Genomic DNA, 24,101 nt, shown 5'->3' on the forward strand with positions numbered 1-24,101 from the left:
TTTTGCTCATAGATCTATGTATTAGAAAAAGCAAGACAAACTCTTGCATCATCTAAAAGCATAGTAAAGGCATGTAAAAACATCCAGGCATCATTTTGGGCTCCTGCTAAAAGCTTGCCATTTGACTGCTGTGGTTTGTCTTTTCCAATTTAACCAGAAAGTTGAGAGTCCACATCTCTTCAGTCTGGGAGAGGTTTTGCTTGTTAAAGCTGTTTACACCTGAAGGTGCTAATGAGGAAAATAACCTGACTAAAATGAACTAAACTATTCTTACAGTTTTACTGCTTTCAAAATGAAGGCAGCAAATTTCTGTTTGGAAACTTTACTGTCTGCTGCTAATGTGTTTATGTCATTTTTTTTTTTTCCCTAGTCATAAACGCTATCATTGACCCTACTGGAAACTTGGATATAGTTACCAGTAACAAAGCATCTTCTGCTGCTAAACAAACTACAGCCACTAAAGTCAGGACTGCTAACAATTCTGGGTCCACACTGGAGACTTTGTCCCTAGCACAGATGAGAAACTACGCTCAGAAATCGAACTGTGGGTCTTCTAGCTTACAAGAGTCAAATTTCATTCCAGATGGAGAGAAATATGTGATCTGATACAATATTTTGTATTGCTGTTATACTGTAATCTACTGTTGCATTAGTATTGTGTATGAGTGGTTTGTGGACAGTTTGTGTGGAGCAGTTGTTTAGATTGCTAACATGTTGCACAAAAAAGAAAAATCTATGCTGTGAGGGTGAATGGAAAGTCTGTGTATGCCTTTTAAACAAGACTAGCACTGTGGAGCAGCACATACTCAGCACAGAGGCAAACTGATTTTTACTAAATTACTCATTTATTCTTCCAGTGTGCCATAAGAAAACAGGCTTTGCATATTTTCCATTCAATACTGCTGAGGCTAAAGTGCTCTTGCATTGGACTGTTTATAACTATTCAGTTGTAATGAGGTTCAAGTTGAAAAAACCCACACTTTTTTGGTACTATGTTTGTTTGGATTTTATTTGATTACATTTTTTTTTAAGTGTACAAGTGAAGCATTACAACTCTGTTGGAATCAACTTGCAAATCCAACAGAATGACTGTGCAATATCATAGGTTTCTGAGAGAAATCCTTACTGCAGTTGTGTAAGATTTCCTTTCAGCAGTCATAAAAAAACAACCAGACTGAAGTTGTGCATCTGTTTTTCAGTCCAAAAACCAAAACAAGACAGAATAAACCCATTTGCTTTTTCTCTTGGGAAAGTATAAAAGTTAATAATGGTATGAATGTCAAGACTACTGATGCAGCTACTATTTTTGATTATATTTCAGACCCAAAGTTTGGGGTAGGTACAGAAAGTTATATTTTACAATTTAGCTTGCCAAATTTTCATGATTTTGGTACAAATGCTGTCTTTAAGCTGCTTTTCTTTTTTTAATTTAAATATACAGTCTTTTCTTAATGAGCTACAAGTGCTCTTGGCTGGGCCAAAGACTAAGATGTTTGCAATTACCCAGTTGCAAAGAAAACCATCTGTTCCAATGGCTCATGGAATAAACTCAATTACACAGTTGCTGTGAACTAGTGCAATCACTTGACAGCACTGAAAAGATATGGCTTTGATGTAGCTCCACCTTTATGGCTAGTTCTCTTATGAATTTTTTTTCCAATGCAAAAGTGCTTGCAAAGGCCACTATGGTGGTGTTCCTCAGAAACTATTCAACAGTTTCAAGCACTTGTACAGGTACATTTGGGATTTTTGTCTCTGGATTTAATTTTTGGTCCGTTATAATCCTAGAAACACTAAGGAATGTGCACAGTTGTTTGAACAATTTCTTATTTAACAAAAGTTAGGGTTTATATTCTGTCTCTGTGTTAAACTGCAAAACACTAAGCAAGTTTTGTTGCTTTAAGAGCAAAAAATTTGATTTTGAGGGGATCTCTTCCAGATGTGTTTGCTCCCAGTTTTTTCTGTCTTGTATCTATTCCTTTTTCATTCTTCCAGGTCAACAAATAGTAATCAGGTAAATAAGTTCTTTTGTAGCTGTGGAGGATACATTTAATGGGAAAGGTGAGCAGATGAGTTCCACTTTACCCTCATACACTATATAGTTTAACCAGTGAAAATGGTTTCCCAAGCTTGACTGCTTCTTGTGTGCTGACTCTATATTTTGGGGTGAGTAGTGGATTCCTTAGTTAGCTTCAGTAGTTACCTGAGCTTTTCTGCTAGGATGTTGTAACAGTGGGAACCTGTTAAAATAATTTAAATAAATAGGGGTGCTCACAAAAACCTTACTAGTGAAGAAGGTGATTGCTTTCCTGGTGGAGCCAGTGAGAGCTTTCCATCAATTGCAGCAGAGACAAGATGGGTCCCAAAATGGGAATATGTCAACACGTCATTAGTTTATTTTTGAGCCTGCAAGACGCTGGCTGGTAAATAGTAGGTGAAGATATCTTTCCAAGATTTCCAGTAGGCTATAAGCTCATCTGCTTGTGTGGAGATGCCCTTCCATGAAGAAATCTGCTGGATCTCACATAGATGAATGCAGAATAAAAAGAATTTGCCCTTGACGTTGTTCTGCCTGTAATATGCGCACTATCTGAATGTGTTAATTCAGTTGTTGATCCCAATCTGTCTTTTCTTGAAATACCTGACTGTGTCCTTGGTGAATATCATAAGTGGTGGTAATGTTCCTGACATATGAAACACAATTTTTCAAGCCCTTCTTAGGGTTTGAACTGACCAGGTGCTACCCCAACTCACTAGGAGTTGAAGGACCTTCACAGATAAGGTGTTGCTGTTAGTTTCAGTTTTGCTGTAGAGACGAGTGAATTACTAAGATGTACATCCAATTTCTCTGATTATTTGTTATTTCCACATCTTCATGGCTATGCGCAGGTGGATTCTGTTTCTCTGCAGTGTGTCCTTGATGGGACTTCTGTTTACTTTCATTTGAAAATTGCTTGATTCTTCTTTGATTCTTGAACACATCAGGGAGGGATTTTTCTCCCTTGGTTGCTCTCTTCTGAACTAGAGAGAGCAAGTCCACAGCCACCTTACATCAAATCAACCTGCAAAATACAGTACCTCTTCAAATGACTAATGAGGATGCAACAATCAGTGTCTCTTGATGATTTGTAAATGAGTGTGTGAAGGCAGGGAGGATGCACAGCTTGATTTTATTTGTGACTCAGCCAAACTGTAAAATGCTTCTGTGTCCTGACACAATGCTCATTCTTGGATCTTTGCATTTGAAAAGGTTTTGCTAGTCAACGATGAAACGCAACATATTTTTTTTCTTGTGTTCAGCGCTTCTGAAGTACTGTGTGCTCTTGTCTGCTCCAGATAAGCCAAAGAGCTATCCACTCCTTTGCTGATTGTTGGTTCTTACAAGCAGTACTGTATGCAGCCATGGAAACATGCCTGTGTGACTCAATGTGAACCTGACCCATGTGTAGTGGTGTATCTGGGGGGGCCCAGGGTCAGTGCACGAGATTGCTGCTGGCTCCCGTGAGCTGTGGATGGGCCCTGCATTGAGCTTGGCAGGGGTGACCCTGCCCTGTGTGTCACTCCTGGGCCACTTTGCTTTTCTGTGTTTTGTGTTTGACTAAAGCAATGTAACCAAGGCTGGGATTTTCGAAGTCTTGGGGAAGCAAGTGCTCAGGTCCTTTTGGATTTTCCATATGCTTTGGGTGCTTGATGCCCTGAGCACCTTCCAAAATCCCAGCCCTCAGCTCTTCCACTATACTTGAAAACTTTTCAGTTCGACACTTTCAAATGTAAAATCCTGTTATTCTGTTCTGATGGCATGAATGTAAATTCCTGTGAGGGTGTGTAGGAGCTTTGGGAGCGAGGACCCAGCTGGATCTGTGGTGGTGTCTTGTTGTGGTCATGCTCCAGGAGGAAAGAACGTCTGCATCATCTTTGAGTATTTTAGAAAAGGTACAATTAGTGGAATGTTTACATACAGCCTACTGACAAAAAAGGAGACAGAAAAAGATAAAAAAGTGTAAAGTATTTAAGTGCAAGACTCTACTAGTTTTTTCTTGTTTTGCAGATCACACTAGCTATTTTTGAAGTTGGTAAATGTGTATAACTTTTGCAAAGACCAGACAGAACTACCTGTTCACTTTCAATGTGCCCCGTGCTGAATTGTGCCTATTTCACTCTCTGCTGTTGTTATGCTGCTGATTCTGCTGTTCTGAACTGTTCACTGGATCATTCCATTTGCATGCAACACAAATGCAAGCTGAGCTGTCTGAGAGTAAAGCTGAAACACGTTTGTATAACTTGAATCGATTAATGACTTTCTCTTTTCCACGCCCTCTTGAAATGCTGTGTATAATTTTGATTTGTTTCTTCTGCCCTGATTTCTTTCCACTTTTCAGTTTGTTGTGGTTTTTTTTGAACAGTAATTTATTTTTTTGTTTGGATTATAGGCAGTATCTGTACATTTTGTTTCAAGGTGATATTGTGGATGTCTTTAAAAAACCAAATTGTTATTTTATATAATTTTATCATAAAGTTGCTCTAATAAATCATTCTTTTATCATGTGACAGCGAGGGTGCATTTTGTGCATTAATTTGGAGGAGGATGTGTGTTTGGTGGATGGATTGTTTGAACTGCCTGTTCTCACTGGTGTTAAGTGCAGTGCAATGATAGAAAAGTCAGCAACTGAAGACTCAGAGCACAGCTGGATCAGTCCTGGTGACACCTGTGGCTGGGCAGGTCCTTCTCCAAAGAGCAGGAGTCCCCTTATTCTCCCAGAACCTGTGGGATTCAAGTCCCTAAGTCCCTTTAACATGAAGGAACCACACTTCAGTATTTTATGGTGATACTTTATTTAATTTTTAGTGCTCTTTTGTTTCATTGTCATGATTATTAACATGGTGGTTGAATCCAGCCTGGAAGTGATCATTTCCCAGGAGGTATGTAATTGCAGATTCATTACTAGGCTTTCTTTTTTTTTTTTTTTTTTAGATACATATATAGTTTATTTGTCTGTGAAATAGTTTTTGATGTTTTCCTGTTTTCCTTCATTCCACTAATGTTTTCCTTCCCTCCAGCAGTTCTGTCTGAGCTTTGCATCCTTCCTGGCACTTTAGAAATAATGTTAATTCCTCCTCCTCTGCACTGCCTTCAGCCTCCCCCACCCTGCCTGGTGCCACGTGAGACTCTGCATTAGCATAGCTCCTGTAGGAAGCAGAACACATGCAGCTGATGAAAACATGGCATTGTTTGCCAGCAATAACTAAAACAGATATAGGAAGAAAATACTAGTTCCTAACTAGAATTACTGGGAGATTTTCCATCCCCTTGTTACCTTTCCATTAGATACTTGCATATGAAAATCTTTTACATTTAAAAGTTTTAGGGAGGGATTTTGTATTTAAAAATAAATCTATTGCCTCTATTAAAAAGCCTTCTGAAGCTTAATTTGTGTGCTGTGTCTGCAGAGGTTTTCTGTGCTGCCTGCAATGCAGGGCTGCATTACACACTGACAATTGCCTTTCCCCAGGCTTCCCTGACAGTATGGAGCAGTGTTTGAGTTGGGATGCTGTGCAAAGGGCCCTTTTGAAATCAATAGTGCACCCACTTCATTAATTTTTAACAGTTTGACTGAATAAACATAAGAGGCAGTGGAACTGTAGCCAAAACTATTTGCAACATAATGAAAGCTGCTAGAACTGAAAAATAAAGGATAGATGGGAAAAGTAATGATCTCCTCTGTGCATCTTCCTGCTGAGCCTTCAGCTGCAGGCCTGGCTCTCCAACAGCCTCAGCTGTTTTGGGAAATAGAGCCTGGTTTTCCACATGTGCACAGCAGGGAACACCAGAACACTTTGCCTTCAGCAGGGTTTCAGGATCCTTTCTCAGAACAAAGCTTTTAGTTCTTTGGAGGAGACAGGTTCTCCTTTTTGGGTGTTTGTGAAGATCCAGCAGTAGACCCCCATCTGCTGGGTTCTGCCCACGTGATGGTGGGAGAGCACCAGGTTCTTCTCAGCAAGGACATCCTTGGGCTTTGAAGGCAGAGCCCTGCAGGTCTCAGCTGGTGAGGTGGGGCTGGTGAGGGGAGCAGGGGGCAGTTTGCCTGCAGGGGTGCTGCTTTCTGTAGTGGGTGCAACCATTTGGATGCAACCCTGCAAAGACTGAGCACCAGCACACAGGAGCTGCCCTGTGCAGTTACCTAGAAAAGGTGTTTTAGGGGGTTGGCTGCTGAGCTCCGTGAGTGATGTGGGCTGAGCAAGAGAAGCCAAGAAAAATAATATAAGAAAGTAGCACTCATTAGGACTCTGCCCTCATTAAGCCTTTTCTCCTCTGAACAGAAAATACAGGATATACTGTACTTGCCAAAAGAGCTGGTGCTGGAAATGGTATGTTCAGTACTAAATGTTTCTGTCAACATTCAGATCACAGGAAGGAACAACACCACCAAAAAACCCAAAATACAGCATCCACCTAGCACCTGCAGACACTTCCCAAACAGGAGATCCAGAGGCCTGGGTGAGGTTTGGAGCAATAACCACAGAAAGAGAGAAGGAATATTATTTTTATAATAGGAAATACATTCAACACAGCATACACTTGTCGCTGTCGAGGCAGGATGGGAATGAAGAGACTGACTAGATCAGAAGGCTGTGAGTGTAAAACTGATTTATTCAAAATACACTGCTCTTTTATACTGAGCTTCGTGAGGACCAAATCCATTGGTTCTGAAGTGAAAACAACTCAAAGCATTGGTGCAGAGTGCTTGATGCACAGTGATAGAACTTCACTATAAACAATGTGAAAAACAAGAGAGATAAAGAATTATTTACATTCTTCTCCAGATCTTTCCCAGGTGTCTGCCTGGCTAGAAACTCTCAGTTTCTTTCTTTGACTGAATCTGAGTCCCACATACACTGAAGTATTTTCCTAATATTTGCAGGTTGTCTTTTCCAGGTGTGACTGGAGAGTGAGTGCTACAAAAGATGAGTGACAAGACTGAGACAGCAAAGGACTCTGCAGTCTCTTGTGCTATATGAATCACAGATTTATTTATTTGTTTTCAACTAAATATTTTTCCAAACAAAACATGGCTGGCAGGTATTCAGTATTTAATTTTAGGCTGAATAAAATTATTCCATATAAGTTAAATATTTCAAGTTAAGTGTTTCAAATCCATGGTCAGATATCTTAGTGAATTTACTGAATATTTTTTAAAGTGCAAACTGAGTAAATCTTGAAAAATACTTCCAAACAAATCACAATTTTATTTGGACTTTGAAATTTTCCCTTGGCTTGTCAGCTGAATCACTTCCCAGTTTTAAACATGAAATAATTTATTTTGGGTACTTCCCCTCCCCACCCCAGCTAGTTTAAATATACAATGTTTTGGCACAAAATATAAATAGAGCATTTTACTTTTCAATGGTACAGACCTTGACTACTCCTGCCTCGTATCCTTCTGTCAGCTGTTGGTATTTGCAGCCCAGCCTTGTTCTCATGGAACAGAAAGTGTAGTTTTGTAGTAATCTCTGCAGTGGTGCTGATGTTTTTGTCCATAATTAGCTCTCAGAGATGAGAATGCATTAAATTGGCAGTTTCTTCTTAGCAAACCTCCCACACAGGCAGAAAAACTCCTTCACTGTATCTTTTAATGTACCCTGTAACAAACTGGAAGTCCAGGCATGATTTTTAGAGGGAATGTGTTAACCACAGAATGCCACCCAACCGTGCAGCAAGAGATGCATTTCTTCTGTGTGGGATGGTGGCAAATCAGCCAGAGCAGCTGGCAGAAAGAGCCTTGTCTGAGAGATGGGGAAGAGGAAGAATAAAGAAAATTTCCTGTTTGCTCTAAAACTTGCTATTCTTTTTTTCTTTCTTCCCCCCCAGCTGCATGAATTGGTCAAATAGAACCATACTCTACTCATAAATCCTCTTCCATCTTGAATCTGTCATAGCTACAACTGTTAGTAGGATCAAAAATGCGGAATGGTTGTGCTGGTATGTGATCAGATGAGAAGGAATCCAGGATTTTGCAGCTGGAATGGAGGACAGTGGAGTTTATCAGTGCTGCAAGTGGTTAGAGAGCTGACAAAGAGGAGAAATACAGAGTACTCCTTTTCCTGGAAACTGCTCTTCCTCTGATACAACCCTCTTAAACCGAACTTGTGATATTGGAGACATAAATGATAAATCCTGAACTTCATAAAAAGGTGCTGCTGCCTGTGTGGTTTGATCCTGAAGTCAGTCAGAGCTTTTGTGACTCATGCTGACACAGTTCATGCCAGGATTTCAGTCCTGCACACAAGCAGGAGCTTTGCTGAAATATTTAGTTGGAATGCTCAGCCTCTGAAGTCATCTGAGGGCCAGGGACACTTCCTGGGGGTGATTTGGATCTTTAGCAGGGGTGGCTTTTTGGAGCTCTTTTCACTGGCTGCAGATCCTGCCTTCAGCTTTCTGGTAATTTGGGTCTACAGGGACAGCAGCAGCCTTTGCTTTGTTTTTAAGTCCTGTTGTAAATCCAGAGATTTGGGATGGCTCCCATGATCAGTGATCTGTGCATAGCAGTAAATTAAGGAGTGAGGTGGCTGGGCAGAGAGGTGTCCTATCTGCTCCACTAATTACTTTTTGAGCTTCTTTGACTTCATGCTTGTGTTTTAGTCTTGAGGAAAGCAGAAGACTCATGGCATTTGCAGTTTCCCAGGGAAAGCTGTCTTTCTGTTGTACCAGACCTATCCTCTGGCTCCTTGTTTTTTCCACCTTCAGGAGTTTAATAAGGTGTGCTAAAGCCTTGTGTTCCAAGCTGTCTCTCCATTGACTCCTTACAGCATCCTTCCTCTGGTACTGCACTAGGGAACTGCATCCTGGGGTTCAGTAGGAACGAGAGGCTGCCTGGAGAAAACCAGCAGAGTGATTTGTGATTTGTGTCAGCTGAGGTGCAGCCTTTGGATTTTTATAGAAGGCATAATTTCTTAGAAACTGCCCTAAACTCAATGTCAGATATAACCCCTCAACTGCAAATTCCAAATGCCACGTGTTCAAGATGAGGACTGCATTGTTTCAAAGGAGCTGGCTTGCTCCCTTGTGTTTGTGCTTTCAAGAAAAACTTTGCAGAGAGGTTGTTTTGGAGGGTTTGTTTGCCTGCTTAGAATGAAGATTCTAGTTAAGAATAATGCAGTGAAAATAGAGGCATGTTTGGGCTGCTAACAGCACCAAAACCAAGCAGTCCTTCCAACCAGTGTCTTCTCATGCTGATGTGGACTCTGACTTTCCACCACTGAGTGGATGCTCTGCCATCCAACAGAGCAAGTTATGGCAAACAAGAGAAGATCAGGATCTGGAGTTTAAGAACAGGGTCACAACAACTGGAGGATAATTTAGTACTCTGTCAGTACATGTTGTGAAACTGGGTGTCTAAGAGGAAGTGATCTACAGCAGGAGGGGGAAAAAACCAGAAGAACCCTAAACAAATGTGCTGACAGAGCATGAGTATTGCCTTTTGTACAAAAGGCTGGGAGTAACTTCAGAATACAGTGGGACATCCACACAAGAGGAGGCTTTCCAGGATGGTAAGTACATTTGTCATCATCTTGAGAGAGCTGGGGGGTAGCCATGGAGAGATGAATGCACCTTGTTCATCTGAGGAACTTCAAACAGCTCCTGGGGAGGATTTGGTAGAGTGAAAAATCACATTCTTCTGTTTGAAATTCAAAGTCTGACACAATTCGTTGCTGGTGGAGAAAAGAAGTACCAAGAGTACTTCAGAATACTCAAAGTCTTTCAGAGGCAAGGAGAAAGCAACCTTAATGTTATAAACAGCAGTGTCCTGTGGGTACTCAGCAGACTGGTATTAGCTGGTGTCCCAGCCTGTGAAGCAATGCTAAGTAGTGCTTATATTTATTGCTCTTGGATGAAGTTCATTCAGTCATTGAAACTGGCAGCTGGTAGAGCCCTGAAAGCTTTGAGGGAGCTGTAGGTAATTGCTGACTAGCTACAGTATTATTCTTAGGAGTTCTGGTTTTGTCTGTGATGTTTCCCTTCTTGAAAATTAAACTGTTTTAGAGCAGTTCTCAGAACTTCTGTACAGCAGGTGGGACTTCAGCCCATCACCAGTCAAAAACATCAAGAAGGGCTTTGTTTGAGCAGAATGGTAGATGATTCTATCACAGCACATACAAAATCTGTTCATCTTCATATTTAAGAAAAACGCTGCTTTTGGAAGACATTTTGTAGCTGTTGCTGAAAAAGAGAAGTGAAACAAGTTGTTTCTGGTAAGCTCCATCCATCTGAGGCCATCATGTGGCTCTAATAGCACTGATACCTGCAGTTTCTTACCAAGACACTGCCTGGGTCACCAGATGTGACTTCAGGAGCCAGAGGGACGAGGGAGCCAGAGGGACAGCTCTTAGCTCCAGTTCTGTGATGAGGACGCTCACGGTGGCTGTTCCTGGCCAGCCCAGCTGACTGGGACAGCTGTGCCAAAGTCACAGGCTGCAGAGTGTGACCTGCAGCCTCAGTGGGCTCTCCTGGCCCAGCCTGAAGAGCTGCTGCTGTTTGTCAGATGCCTTTCTTCTCCTCTTTTAAAATACCTTTACCTCACTTTCTACCCAACTCTTTCACATCTTCCTGTCTCTTCCCTTTCTTCCCACTAAGATTTCTGGGTTGGAGTGTGACCATTTCCTCCCATGTCTGTTTGTGTCACACACCTTTCTTTCTGTGGTGGGTTATATCCCCCATCTGCTTGGGCTGTCAGCTCTTTGGGTCTTTATACAGTGTTGAAAACATGAACTGGGATTTCAGAGCTATGGGAATGGCCAACTGTCCTTCACTGCTGGCAGCCACTCCATTTCTCCAGGGCTGGAAGAATGGATGCTTACCTGCCAGCATTTGTAACTATTTCTAGTAGAAAAGCTTGCAGCTGAGCCTGGGGCAGCAAACAGAAGTGACAGTGAAAAGTGTGAGTAAAACTGCTTTGGGAAGTGGGCCCTGCTGGAGTGATTGCAGCTGATAACAACAATATAACAGGTCCTGAAGTGGAAACAGGGCTTTTTCTATGCAGCTCCAGTCCTGCTTTTAAGCAGGAGTGTTTGTACCTTTTCTTCTGTCTCCACTTTTTCCATCTTTGTCATTCTCTCATTATGGGCAGGCACCATAAGCCCACCCAGTTCAGGTGAGGAAAGCTGTGAACACATGGCAAGATGGATGGGACAGGTCTGGCAGGATCCTTCCTACAGAAAACTTGAGTGTGGCCACCCACAGAGCAGCTCCACATCCAATGCCACTGCAGCAGGTTCATCCTCCAGGCTACAAAAGCCCCGTGGCTCAGGGGTCAGAGGCAGGGACTGGACAGGTGGTGGTATCATCTGGTAGCACCTTCTGAGATCTGCTGTACCCCAGGATTTGCTTCTTGCTTCTGAGAATGAAAAGTGTCATCAGGCTCCTGTGGGGTAAATTCACCTCTGCCAATGCTGGGATGATTCATGACCCACTGGGCATGTGTCAAGTTTTTGAGAAGGTAAAATAGGCAAGTGCCAACTCCCCCTGTCTGGCCATCTGGTGCCATATTGGCATATTTTGGTATTTGGTTGCCTCTGCTGATGGAAACACAAGATTGGAGAAATACTGCCTGAGAAGGAAAAGAAGATAACTTATTTTCCAGAGTCATGACTGCAACAGGGGAGAAGGGGAGTTTGTATTTCAGCCTGGTCTCTGTCCCCTTAGCAGAGTCACTTCTGGAAGAGGCACTGGCATTGAAGACAACTCACGGGCACAGGAAGAGAGCAGAAGCCCGACAGAGTCACATGCAGGATGAGACTGATGCTGCAAACTATCACCCACTGCTTCTGCATTTAATTACTGCTTGTTGGCAAATATGTTCACTTGCAACAGGACAAAAGTGGGTGTTGAAGGATGGCTGGAAGAGGCAGCGATGCAGTTGTTTGCACATTAATTACTGCAGGGATTTTTGTGTGTAGACAGCACTGGGGAAAAACTATGGGGACATATCTCTCTGTCACTTTGGGATTTGTTAATGTCACTCAAGACCCATAATACAGGGAGGGTGTTGCACAGATCCACACTCAAATCTCAGAGCATTGTGTAAAGCAGTAGCAGTAACCCGCACTTTTTATCTGTAATTGAGTGTACACAAATGTTGTCATAAAGCTTTATTTTTCCCCTTGCATACATTTCTGTTTTTCAGATTGTGAAAAAAGCATTAAAAACATCCCTGATGTTTAATGAGTCCTCCAACATGAAATTAGGCGTGAACAATCAAAAAGACGTCAAAACGGTAATTATTGGGATACACCACATTTGCTTACAGGAGCTGAGATTGTGCTGACATTTCTGAAAAGAAATAACAGGTTAAGAAGAATGATTTTATTGGCCATTTTAGAAATCTAAGTAGGTTTCAATCCTATTTGTAAACACTTGAGTGACAAAACCCTCACTGATTTATCTGGTAGACTGATCAAACCTTGCCCAGAGGGAGTAATGTGGAGATAAATCCTGCAGCTCTGTCTGGCTCAGGACAAGGAAACCATGCTCACACAAACAGCCTCACTTCCACCACTGGCACAGCATTTATTCATGTATTCATTTGTTCATTTATTCAGATGCCCAGAGTACCTGGACATCACAGTGTGTAGCATGGTGACAGCCATGATGTGACTTCAAAATAGATTTTTTACCTTAGAAATGTCTTCTAAAACCTGTCTAAGTCTTGCTAATGTGTTCATGTGATGAAATGTGGATCTGTTAAAAATGGGTGAGATTTTTTTTTTGTGGTAATGTGGAGAACAAGCCAGAGGGCAAAAATTTAAGTAGATAACTTAAAGATGATTATTTTATTCAAATCACAGCCTGAAATCCATGTCAGCACTGTAGATTTTGAGCAAAGCAGAGAAGATTAAAAGCAAGAAGCTTTATCTACATAGAAAATGAAACAGAAACTTTCAGACGCAAGTGGTTTCTGTGTGGTTTTCCCATGTGCTTGATTTAGCTCAGATTTATGGCCACAGCCTCACGACCACCCCCAGACTCAGTTCTCCTGCCTGGAAGCTCAGAAGCTCAGCTCTGAAGTCCATGTTGCCTATCACAGGGTGCTGGATGGTTCCAGCTCCCACAGATTGCCATGGGGAGCCAGACATGATAATTACTGGGTGGGGGAATAGATCTGCATGTGTGGCTGATTGTCTTTTCCTGCTCGGTACAGGGCAGCATTTAGAGCCTGGTGCTGTAATTTTCAGCATGTGAGCAGCTGGACTGCAGACCTGAAGCTACCAGGTAGCCAGGCTACTTTTGTGGTTTTTTTCCATCTACATTCAGGAAAAAAAAGAAAGCACACTAGAATGACATGGGAATACTGTGCACATGGATAAATGAGATCTGTGTAGTTTCAGTTAAGGGAGGTTTAAGACAAAACCAGAATGTGTTCAGAAACCACAAAATGTCTTTCTGCCTCTGCCTCTGACACTTTCTGCTTCTTTTTTCTCCCCTGACAACACAAACTTCCTTTTTATGGTAGTGCTTGGCTTAATCCCACAGCTAAACTTGTGTTAGAAATTTCCCTGTTTTGATTTTGGTAGAAATTTTGTTGAACATCCATTGGTCCTGTGCTAAAATAAAGCTAATCAGTGACAAAATAATCACAAAATTTGGGGAAAAAACAAAGGATTGATATGTTGGCACAAAAATATTAAACCAAAACATGGAAAAATCACAGTAGTCACATAAACCAACACCAATCCATTTCCAATTTTTTTTTCTTTTGTTTTGCACTTTATTTGATCATATCTCCTTTCCAGAGTGTTTGTTCCACTTGATTCTCTCATTGCAAGATTTCATGAAATTTCAGGAAATCCTTCCTTTCAGGAAAGGGAAAGAAATCTTGCCATTTCAATGAGGATCAATTGGGCAAGCTCTGGTCCATTTCCCTGCATGTCATGTCGTCCCATTGGCTTTTATTGTTTTCACTTAGTTTCAGAATTTTCTCTTTTGTTTTTTAGCATTTCCTTTCTTCAATTTATTCTCCTGTCTCTCTGTTTACCTTTCTTCCCTGATTTTGGGGTTTCAACGTGAATAATTTAAGCAAGTTTTGGTCCCTCTCACTGCACCTCATTTGAGTTTAAAGGGACCTTTCAAAGGTCATCTAATCCAATCCCCCTGCAGAGAGAAGGGACATCTTCAACTAGATCAGGTTGCTCAGGGCCCTGGCCAAGAGACCTTGAACAGTTGTTCCTCACTTTCAGTGCTGCACCTAAGAACTGTCTGGCAGTAGCTGCAAGCAGATCTCCTATTCAGAGATTGTGATTTATTCACCTGAACAGGTAGTCATCCATTAGCTGGTACATCAATGTCTTGGTGATCACTTAAATCATCTTCTCCTCTCTGGGTTCTGTTCTAGTTTCTAATCTTAGGGGCAATTCTGATGCTTGGTCTTGTCCTGATGGCTTTTTACTTCCTGAGTGTGGACAGCAGAGTTGATGCTGATGGAGAAGAAGCAGCAGTTGTCAGCATTTACAGAAAGGTGGAGGAGGAAGAAGGACTGTACAGAGATCTCCCAGAGGAAGAAGGACTCTATGGAGATCTCCCAAGAACCACAATAACCGAGGAGGGCACCAAGAAATCCAATGAGTCCTGCAGGTGAGTCAGGTTAGATGGCACACGGAGAAGTCATCACCAGAGGGAGAAATAGTTGCAGTACTGATAATATCAGCATGGGTTTTATTCTCTTCCCACTGTATCATAAGTGATGAAACACCACTAATTTGGGAAGAGTGGGGGTGCTGTTAGGCATTGGGTAATTGGTAGTTTGCTGCTGTGAGGGACAGTAGGGTCAGTGTCACAGCTCCTCTTCCAGTCCTATGCTTGTATGCTCATCTCAGCTCAGTTCCTCCTCTGCCACCCCCAGCCATCCTCCTTTTCTGTCACAGCAGAGTGACCAGCTGGCAGAGCAGTGGTTTCTCAGATGCTGGAGGGGCAGGGAATGGGGAATGTCTGTGCTGGGAGAGGGTGAAGAGGGTACCCTAGCAACACCCAGCTATGGGGGCTTCCTTCTCTCCACATCTCAGGCATGGTGAAATAAAAAGCTCAGAATGGCTACTGAGAAACCATTCTGCTGAACTGGGGAGGTCGCTGTACAACAATATAAGCCTGGCTACAAAAACCAGGGGTAGAGAGCACTCCCAGCCTGTTTGTCCAGCTCACCCTGCTTGCTGTGGAGGCTGACACCCAGCATGGCCAACTATGTGGCCTGACAGATGCTTGGTGTCCTGTTGGGGTCACAGTCACTTGCTTCACAACACAGCATTGCCATTGCAGCTTTGAACTCGTGGAAAATGTTCCTTATGACTTACCCTTCGAGATAAACAGCACTGCAGCCAAACCCTTGTACCAAGCCTGGACGAGGCTGCTCGATCTAGCCCAGGAACAAGTGCACGTGGCTTCTTACTATTGGTCTCTTACTGGGAAGGATATTGGGGTCAATGACTCCTCCTCCAAGCAGGTAAGGTAAAATCAACAGCAAGCACGTCTGTGGTTGTTTTTCCTCATGTCCATGTGGTCTGTCTCCCAGAGACATTGCTTAACTCTTCCTGCAAATCCAGGAAGGTTTTCCATGCTGTTCTGAAGCAACACTCCAACTTTCCTCCTTCAGTCAAGTCAGACTGAAATAGTGAAAATTCTGACCTTCCTTGTGCTGGTGTTCTTCAAATAAAGTACCCATTAGTAACACTGCCCTTGCATACATCTTACTACAGCTTCTGTAACAAAATATAAAAAATAACAATGTACCACACAGGGTGAAGATATTCTGCAGAGGTTTGAGAGGTTACTTGCAGAGAATGTCTCTTTGTATATTGCAGCAAGTTCACCAACTCTGGCTACAAAATCAAGGGACCTTGAGCTTTTGGAGGAAAAAGGTAATTATTTCCCTTCAGTGATCCACTCACAGCTTCTGTATTGCAAAAAGGCATTTGTGGGAAAGTGGTCTTCAAGGCCTCTTCTGATATAGTGCTTCAATGGGTTCACAGGACAAGCACTATTTGCTCATTAGTTCATGCTTTCTTTCTGTGTTGCCGTGCTCTTTAGGATTTTCTAAATGTTCACATTTTGCATATTTTTTTCAAGTTACTGTGTTCCCAGGAATGAGTGCTTGTGAGTTTTGGTAGCTGTTACTGCCTTCAAGAGTCAGACATGCAGATGTGTTCTGGCTGTTGAAGAACCATCTCCATCTTGTATCTAAACTCTTTTTTCCCCTTCTCCATCTTTCTTCAGGGGCTCATGTGAAAAAGATTGATTTTGGACGTTTGACAGGAGGAGTGTTGCATAGCAAATTCTGGATAGTAGACATGAAACACATATATATTGGTAGTGCAAACATGGACTGGAGATCTTTATCTCAGGTAATGTCTGCTGCTGTATATTCAAAAATCTGGGGGAAAATTCATGTCCTAGCAGATAAAAGAGAAAAATCATAATGATGTAAAATATTGTCAGAGCATAAGAAATAGCAAAGAAACCCCTGAAGGTGGCTCCTTCTGGGGCTGTGACACAGCTTGCTCTCTTTGCAGGTGAAGGAGTTTGGTGCTGTGATGTATAACTGCAGCTGCTTGGCCCAAGACCTCTGGAAAACATTTAGTACCTACTGGGATGTTGGATATCCTAATGCTACCATCCCAAGTCCTTGGCCTCTTAATTATTCAACCCAGATCAACAAACATCAGCCTCTGGAAGTAGAATTTAATGGAATCTTGACAGAAACCTATTTTTCTGTAAGTATGTTTGAAAATAATATAACTGACTGTAAACTGTTTAAGGATTGAGCAGGAAAGTTTCTTCAGCAGTCCTCCTCAGTTGCTTGTGTTCCAGGTGGATAATAATTTGTTCCTTAGGTTTCCCTGGAACTGTTCAAAGGATAGGGATAAACCCAGCATAAGCTGTCAAACTGTGTGGCAGGAACAGCATGCAGGTCTCTTTTAACCACCTGTAGGCTCAATATATCAGTAAGTATCTGACCCAGCAGGATATGGAAGGCATGAGGAAAGGCATGGTGGTCCATCTCAAGTGCTCTGGGATATTTGAATGAAAATTAGACAGATCTAAACATAAAGGGGTCTGAAGTTAAAAAAAAAAATTAAATCACTGATCTAATAATTTTCTTTCTTTTTATTTTTTTTTACAGGCTTCTCCTCCAGCTTTTTGTCCAGAAGGTCGTACCCATGACCTCTCTGCTATACTCAGTATTATCAGTTGGGCAGAGAAGTTTGTCTATGTTTCTGTTATGGAATATTTCCCCACCAGCCGTTTTGTTCAGCCAAAGAGGTACATTTTTAATCCTGAGCAAATCAGCTACTTGTACTATTTAAAGAAAAAATTATATGATTCCCCTCCTTCTGCAATGCAAATACTCAGAATGGAGAGAGCCTTTGCTCTGCATTCACAACCATCCTGCAGACTGTGCCTCCCAGGCACCAAGGGACAGGATGAGAGGGAACGGCCTTAAGTTGTTCCAGGGGAAGTTTAGGTTGGATGTTAGGAAAAAGAAATTCATGGAAAGGGTTGTCAGGTATTGGAACAGACTACCCAGGGAAGTAGTGGAGCCACCATCCCTGGAAGTGTTTAAAAATTCTGTGGATATGGCACTTGAGTACATGGTTTAGTGGTGAACATGGTGCTGGTGCTGGGCTGAGAGTTGGACTTCATGATTTTAAAGGTCTTTTCCAGAACCTAACAATTTTAAGATTCTGTGATTCCAGTCCTGATGCTGCAGGAAGGATGATTACCAATACCTGTGTGCTTTGCTGGTGTTTTAGAGCACCCTCCTTTGCTGTACACACAGCAGAAATCTGTGAAATGCCATACTAGGGACAGACAGGTCCAGCATCCTCCAAAATTCAACATATGAATTAAGAGGGAAGGAAACACCAGAAATATATCTGACATCAGTTTTTTTCAGAGAAAACATTGCTGTGCTCTCCTTTCTTGCTCCCATTTTTCTTTCTTGCTGTCCTTTACTTCTGAAGAGTCTTGATTTCCTGCTCTATTTCCTGCTTGATGCACCTGACCAGTAGTTTAGAGGGTAGTTCTTGACTCTCCTGACCTTTGCAGTGAGAGCTGAAACAGCCTCTAAAATAATTTTTTGGGTTTTTTGTTTGTTTGGGGTTGGTGTATTTTTTTTTTGTTGCTGTTGTTGAGGGTTTGTTGTTGTTGTTTGAGGTTTTTGTTTTGTGTTTAACAATTCCATCTAAGTTCCAGCAGCAGTTTCAGAAATAAGGTGATAGTGGTGATCTGGAGTAATCACAGAATCACAGAATGGTTTGGGCTGCAGACCACCTCCTTCCTCCCCTCCCATGCCATGGGCAGGGATATCTTTCACCAGACCAGGCTGCTCAAAGTCCCCTCCTGGCCTTGAGCCTGGGCGTGGTGAACCACTGCCATGGCCCCAGAAACTGCCCAAGGCCACAGCAGAACTAGGCAGGCTCTGCACATGAACCCAAACCTGGGCAGCACAGAAGGTTAGTCAGTCATGGGGCAGCACTGAGACTCCCAAATCCTCTTACATGTGCTTGAATTGGGATGTTCGTGTGCAGTCAAGTGCTCTGAATGATCTGCTTACAACATTTCTGAGTTTTCCAACCACCTAAATAATCTGAGAAAGAAGTTCAAGTGGAAGAATTATGTACAACAGGTCTTGTGGAATAGGGTAATCTCTAGGCTGCCGTTTATCCAGGATACCATGCATTATGTCCCTCTGTCACAACTGTGTAAGGCCTCTGTTGTTCAGCTGAGGCACAGGTGTGTTATGAGGAAGATTTTAGGATAATAGACACAGATAATTCTACTATTCAAGAAACAAAATCTTGAGACTAGCCTTTACTTGGAGGATACCTTTAATAAATCAAACACCTCAGAGGACTTTCAGTTTATATGTAATACAACCGAGTTTCTGGGTTTCTCATCTTCTGAGAATCCACTCTTCTTTCTGGGAATAAGTTCCCAGAAAGTCTCTTTTCCCCCTTAGGACTGAGTGCATTAATACTCCTTATTCTTCATCTGAAGGCTTAATCCACAGTTTGTGACACCTAGGGCTGATCAGATGCAAACAAGAGTTTGAAAGGCCCAGGGAAAGCAGCACAGGGCCTCGGGCTATCTCCACAGCAACCAGCTGTAGTGCCTTGAATTGGAGCTGATTAGTTCAGGTTAGGTTCCTCCAGCAGCTGAGGCAGAGGGAACAAAGCTGCTGTCTAATGCCTGAGTGTTAATCAACTAGAAGCTGATATATTTTAAAAATTGAAACCATTCAAAAATTACATTTCAAATAGCATGATTTTCCAAGCTTTTCAGGATCTATAAGTCAAGCCTGAGCCTCAGAGCACGTGGCCAGGCCATTGATTGCAATAGGACGATGCACAGGGGAGGATTAGAGAATTCAGGCCTTTGTGCATAAGACCAAAAGGATTAAGCTAGGCAAATTAATTCATCATTGCTCATGGGACTGTGAGCAAATGCTGGACCTCTCTCTGTATCAGCCCTCCAATCTGTACTAAACATGCTCATCTCTCTCTGTGCAGCATTTGTCAGGATCTATGCAATGAAAATCCCACGTGGGTGTTTGGAGTTCCCAGCCCTGGGATGCACACTGTCCAGCTCTTAGTGTTGTGTAGCTGGGTGAAGGATGCTAAAAATGTTCCCCATAGCTACAGCCAACACAAGTGTCAGGAAAATGGATTTTCCCATGTTCAGGGAACATGGACACAGCTGTGTCCATTACCTTGGGCACACACAGTGAGGATGGGGAGAGGTGGGGAGGGATGGATGGAGCCTGCCCACACTGGCTGATGGCACAGGACCACTGCAGACACTGGAAATAATCTACAGGGGCCTGAAAAAGCCATATTCTGCACGATGGTTCTTAGACTTTCCTCTGGGCTCTGTACTGCCCTTTTTACTCTGTGCTGTATGAACTGGCTTTACCCTGGAGTTGCTATTGTTTTCTTTAGCTTCCTTAGGAGATAAGCATGGTGGCACCATGCTGTGTGTGTATCTGTATGTGCACTTTACTAAGAATTAAACTTTTGGATGAATTTCACCCCAATTTGGCAGAGTCTGGAGGTCTCCAAACACGTTCTGTGAAAAGAATGGACTTGGTAGAAGGCAGAAACCTTGCTTGTACCTCCAGGGAAGACACTTAATAGACATCAGAAATCCCATCTGTGCATCATCACTCATAGTTTCAGTTTAACTTCACAGCTTTCTAGTGAACTGTTTTAAAAAAAAATATCCCTTTTTGCACCCCCCTCCATCTCTGCAGATACTGGCCAGCCATTGACAATGCCCTGAGACGTGCAGCTTTCAACCACAGAGTGCAAGTCAGGCTCCTGGTCAGCTGCTGGGCATACACTGACCCAGCCATGCTCCACTATCTGAGGTCCCTGCGTGCTCTCAACAACCCACTCGCCCACATCAGCGTCGACGTGGTATGAATAAGAAACCTGATTTTGGAAAGACACACTGATTCCTGAGAATAAGCTGCTGCTTGTGTGTACTAAAGTTAGCTTTTAGAGAAGCAGGTTGTCTGTTTTTGCAGTGACTGCTTCCCATTTTAGTGAAAATAAGGCCCAATATATAATCTTTGAGGAAGCAGCTATTTCAAGCTACTAGTGATATCAGGTATGTGCCTGTCTGTGGCACTTGAGACATTATCCAGGCAGTTCCTTTTGCTGAGCACTGTGACAGTAACAGTTTGTATGATAACTTAGTGCTCCTCTCAGAGACCTTTTCCTGCATGGCATATATTAAATTGCTCAAATTGTTATCAGTTTTTTAAAAATTGAGGGCTCTGCTGTCAACCTATACAGATAGATCTGTTCTTAAACACTAAATATTGCACACAGGCTTTAGGCATTAGGCTGGAATGCATCAGGTGGAGTGGGGATGGTGTGGATGCTCCCAACATGATGCAGTAATCACAACAGAGAAATATCACAGAAGGAGGAGTGAGTTTCAGGGAAAAAATAAAAAGGGAAATGTAGATTTTGGTAAGAGTTAACACAAAAAGTTAGGCATTATAGTAGTTGCCTACAGTGCCCCTTGTGTCTGTGATCAGCCCATTCTCACACAAAATAAGAGCAGCAATCAGTGGTAAATGCAATCTATTAAACAGCTGCCTAAAACTGCATTTTATTGTCTGCCCTGTAATGATAATAGCTGTGCCACTAATGGAACATTGTGGGGCAAACATTTTCTGTATCTGATCTTAATTGCTTATCCAGTTTTATGTATAGTGGAAGTATTATTTGCTAGTTTTCTTGGATAGAAGTAAAATCTCTTCTATGGTCTATTCAATAACAGAGAGCAGTATGTTCTCTTTTGTTCTTCCCATACTCTTCTATTCTTTGAAACCATAGAAAACATGTACTGTCCAATCATGATGTCTGTTCCTCACTCTAGTATTTGTGTTAATAGTTTTATTTTCTCTCCCTCCAGAAACTCTTCATTGTTCCTGTTCTGAATCACACAAACATTCCTCATGGGAGAGTAAATCACAACAAATACATGGTCACTGATAAAGTAGCCTACATTGGTATGTATTCCATTATTCCAAATAGTCACAGTATCTCCAGATGTACTGGACTTAGACTGAGATAGGATAAGCTGCAATACCAAAAAAATACCTCATTTTGCCATATAAAGCAAAGACTGTCCTAGGTAAAGTACAGATATGAAGGGGAGAAAAGAATGTAGGTCAAGTTCAGTATGAGATTATTTCATATGATTGTGAGCCATTAGGAGCAGAGCATGACAAGGCTGAGTGCACAGCCTGTGACAAGCACAGTGGGAATTTCACAGCCTGTGTGCTCAGAGTGACACAGGGATAGCTGGTGCTCCAGTATATAACATTATAGTGCTTTAATAAAAAGGAACTGCTGGGAGGAATTAATTCTATGCACTGTTTAGGAAAGGAAATGAGAAAACAGTAATGTCAACTGTGTGCTGTTCCTTAAAGCTGGGATGGTGTTTACATTTCATTCTCTAAAAAGGAGATGTGAAAGCGCTCTGTCATTTCAGCCAGCTCATCCTCCCAGCAATACACACCAGCAAATAGCCTGATCTTCCAGCTGGCTGAGGGTTTACAGCTCCAATTGCCTTCAATGCTTTAATAACTTGTTTTATACTTGAAGGCAGATATGCAGATGATTTGTTTTCATGCCTAAGCACCTTCTAGAATTGACAGATTTTTCTGGCTAAGGCGATCACGAGGGGAAATGCGTAAGTGATAAAATGTGTATTGTTCACAGTGCTTGATTTTCTGAGCTGGGGTAGCTTTGGAGAGAGCCCTAGACAAGGTCTGCAGCTGGATTTCCAGCTTTGCCTGGTTTAGAAGCAGGCTTTGCATGTCAAGCTCAGAACAGCTCCCGAGGGTTTATTGATCAGGAGTCCAGTTTCTCCTTTTGTTTTCCTTTAACAAGTGATGAGAATTAAGTAAATTAAAGACTTTTTCTTTAAACACTGAAACCCATGTCAAACACTGGCTCTTACTTCTCTTAATACTCAAATATTGCACTTTATTACCATGTTTATGAGTAGATTTGTGCATTCTGTCACAGGCTGTAATGAATCAGAAGGTTATGAACCCTCAAGGTTGCAGTTAATACCAAGTTTTCAAAACCTGAGGTCTGGCATAAGAAGGAGGTGACCTGATTTTTGCTGCCTCGTTGGTCCTAATGAGATTTGCAGTCATAGAGCGAATCAACAAAGCCCAGAGATCAAACAGAACACTGGGAAATTAATGTTTTCTAATCAGCTACTTTTCCATTGCATAGGGACTTCCAATTGGTCAGAAAACTACTTCACTGATACAGCTGGCGTGGGACTAATTATCAAACAGAATTCAACCAACCTGCAAAGAAAGCAACAACCTATCCAGGAGCAGTTGAAAAATCTTTTTGAGCGAGACTGGAATTCCAAATATGCGGTGAATCTGGAAGATGTGCAGGGACAGAAAGACTGTAACTGGGATGCAGACCCTGAAGTGAATTGAAATGTGCACTTAAAATAGAAACAAAAAAATGCATTTGAATCTTGTTCACATGCAAATCAAGGAACTCTTCTTTTTGTCTTTGTCAGAGAAATCACTTCCTTGTAGCATTCACATTGGTGACATGTGAATTTCTGATAGTTGACTCTACCTGTAAAACCACTAGTCAATGTGTGAGGTTTGATTTTTTTTTTTTTTTTTTGTGTGTGTGTGATTACCTCATTGCAGAGTTAATGAAATGGATACAGTTGTACGACAAGCTGTCTGGCATTCAAGCAAATATCAGAGACAGAGATCATTATTGCTCTGCTATTTTATCTTTAGAAACTATATATTTCAACCTAGAGGTTACATTAACAGTGTTTGCTTACATGTGTTTAAGCATTTTTAATAAACTCCTGGCCACCTTAATATTTCAGCCATGTATATGATCACCTGCAATAGCAAGGGCAGATTTTTAAAAGCATTTAGAAAATAGAGATACAGAGATTAATTTTGGTTGAAGAAATTAGAGATTACCTGTTTTTAAGTGACTGCTAGAGATGAATATCTGGGATTTAAACTTTGGGGCCAGTTTCCAGCTCAGCTGCCCTGGAGTCTGGGGATGTTTGGATGTCTGTGTGTCTGTCTTGTGCAGCAAACAGGATGGGGAGCAGGGCAAAGCTTCTACATGGGTGCTGTCATGGCTAGGGCGTCCCACCTGCACAGTGGGCAGGGCTTGGAGAGCCTCCTTGCTCCTTCTGGGCTGCCCTGGTGCTGGCCCTGAGCAGTGGTGTGTCTCTGGGCTGCCTTTCCTCCTGCACTCACCCAGGGACCACAGCCCTGAGCCATCTGGTGCTTGAATCCATATCCACCCCAGCTCTGCCCTGGGTGACTTTCTGAGGTGACAGGAGAGGAGAGCAGGGCTCGTGCTCCAGCAGTGAGTGACACTGGGCTGGAGCCTTGCCAGGGCTGTGCATACACAAAAATCCCCATAGAAATAAGGACTTTTAGAGATGACCCCCATCAATGTTCCTTTTTTTTAGTTTCCAGACTGCTCCTTAGCTATTTTTTCAGATACTTCCAAGATTTCTTGGAGTATTT

The 24,101-nt window shown here is 42.2% G+C and overlaps 2 protein-coding genes across 10 annotated transcripts in view; both read left to right on the top strand.

Moving 5' to 3' along the window:
• Positions 1 to 4,548, top strand: part of CEP170B (centrosomal protein 170B) — a 58,339-nt gene extending 53,791 nt beyond the window's left edge. For 8 of the 9 annotated variants that reach the window (XM_085580846.1, XM_085580848.1, XM_085580851.1 and 5 more), the window contains one exon: positions 371 to 4,548. In XM_085580846.1, coding sequence (XP_085436972.1) covers positions 371 to 606 — 236 coding nt within the window. In that variant the 3' untranslated portion in view covers positions 607 to 4,548. The remainder of the gene's footprint in view (positions 1 to 370) is intronic. The other variant, XM_085580855.1, reaches the window with a different exon arrangement.
• A 4,954-nt stretch (positions 4,549 to 9,502) lies between these two features.
• PLD4 (phospholipase D family member 4) lies at positions 9,503 to 23,429 on the top strand. Its single transcript, XM_085580856.1, has 11 exons — positions 9,503 to 9,546; positions 12,180 to 12,269; positions 14,385 to 14,623; positions 15,302 to 15,485; positions 15,780 to 15,900; positions 16,256 to 16,383; positions 16,552 to 16,752; positions 17,163 to 17,302; positions 20,292 to 20,457; positions 21,467 to 21,563; positions 22,804 to 23,429. The coding sequence occupies exons 1-11, from the start codon at positions 9,544 to 9,546 to the stop codon at positions 23,019 to 23,021; spliced, it is 1,587 nt and encodes a 528-aa protein (XP_085436982.1). The 5' UTR covers positions 9,503 to 9,543; the 3' UTR covers positions 23,022 to 23,429.
• The last annotated feature ends 672 nt before the right edge of the window (positions 23,430 to 24,101 follow it).

Source organism: Lonchura striata, chromosome 5 (assembly GCF_050655825.1).
Source record: "Lonchura striata isolate lonStrDom1 chromosome 5, ASM5065582v1, whole genome shotgun sequence".
In the NCBI taxonomy this organism is placed as follows: domain Eukaryota; kingdom Metazoa; phylum Chordata; class Aves; order Passeriformes; family Estrildidae; genus Lonchura; species Lonchura striata.

Bases quoted from the DNA above. Each gene is read 5' to 3' on its own strand.
- PLD4 (XM_085580856.1), top strand. The intron at 14,624-15,301 runs GTGAGTCAGGTT...TTGCCATTGCAG, and splicing joins AAATCCAATGAGTCCTGCAG to CTTTGAACTCGTGGAAAATG. The intron at 15,486-15,779 runs GTAAGGTAAAAT...TGTACCACACAG, and splicing joins ATGACTCCTCCTCCAAGCAG to GGTGAAGATATTCTGCAGAG.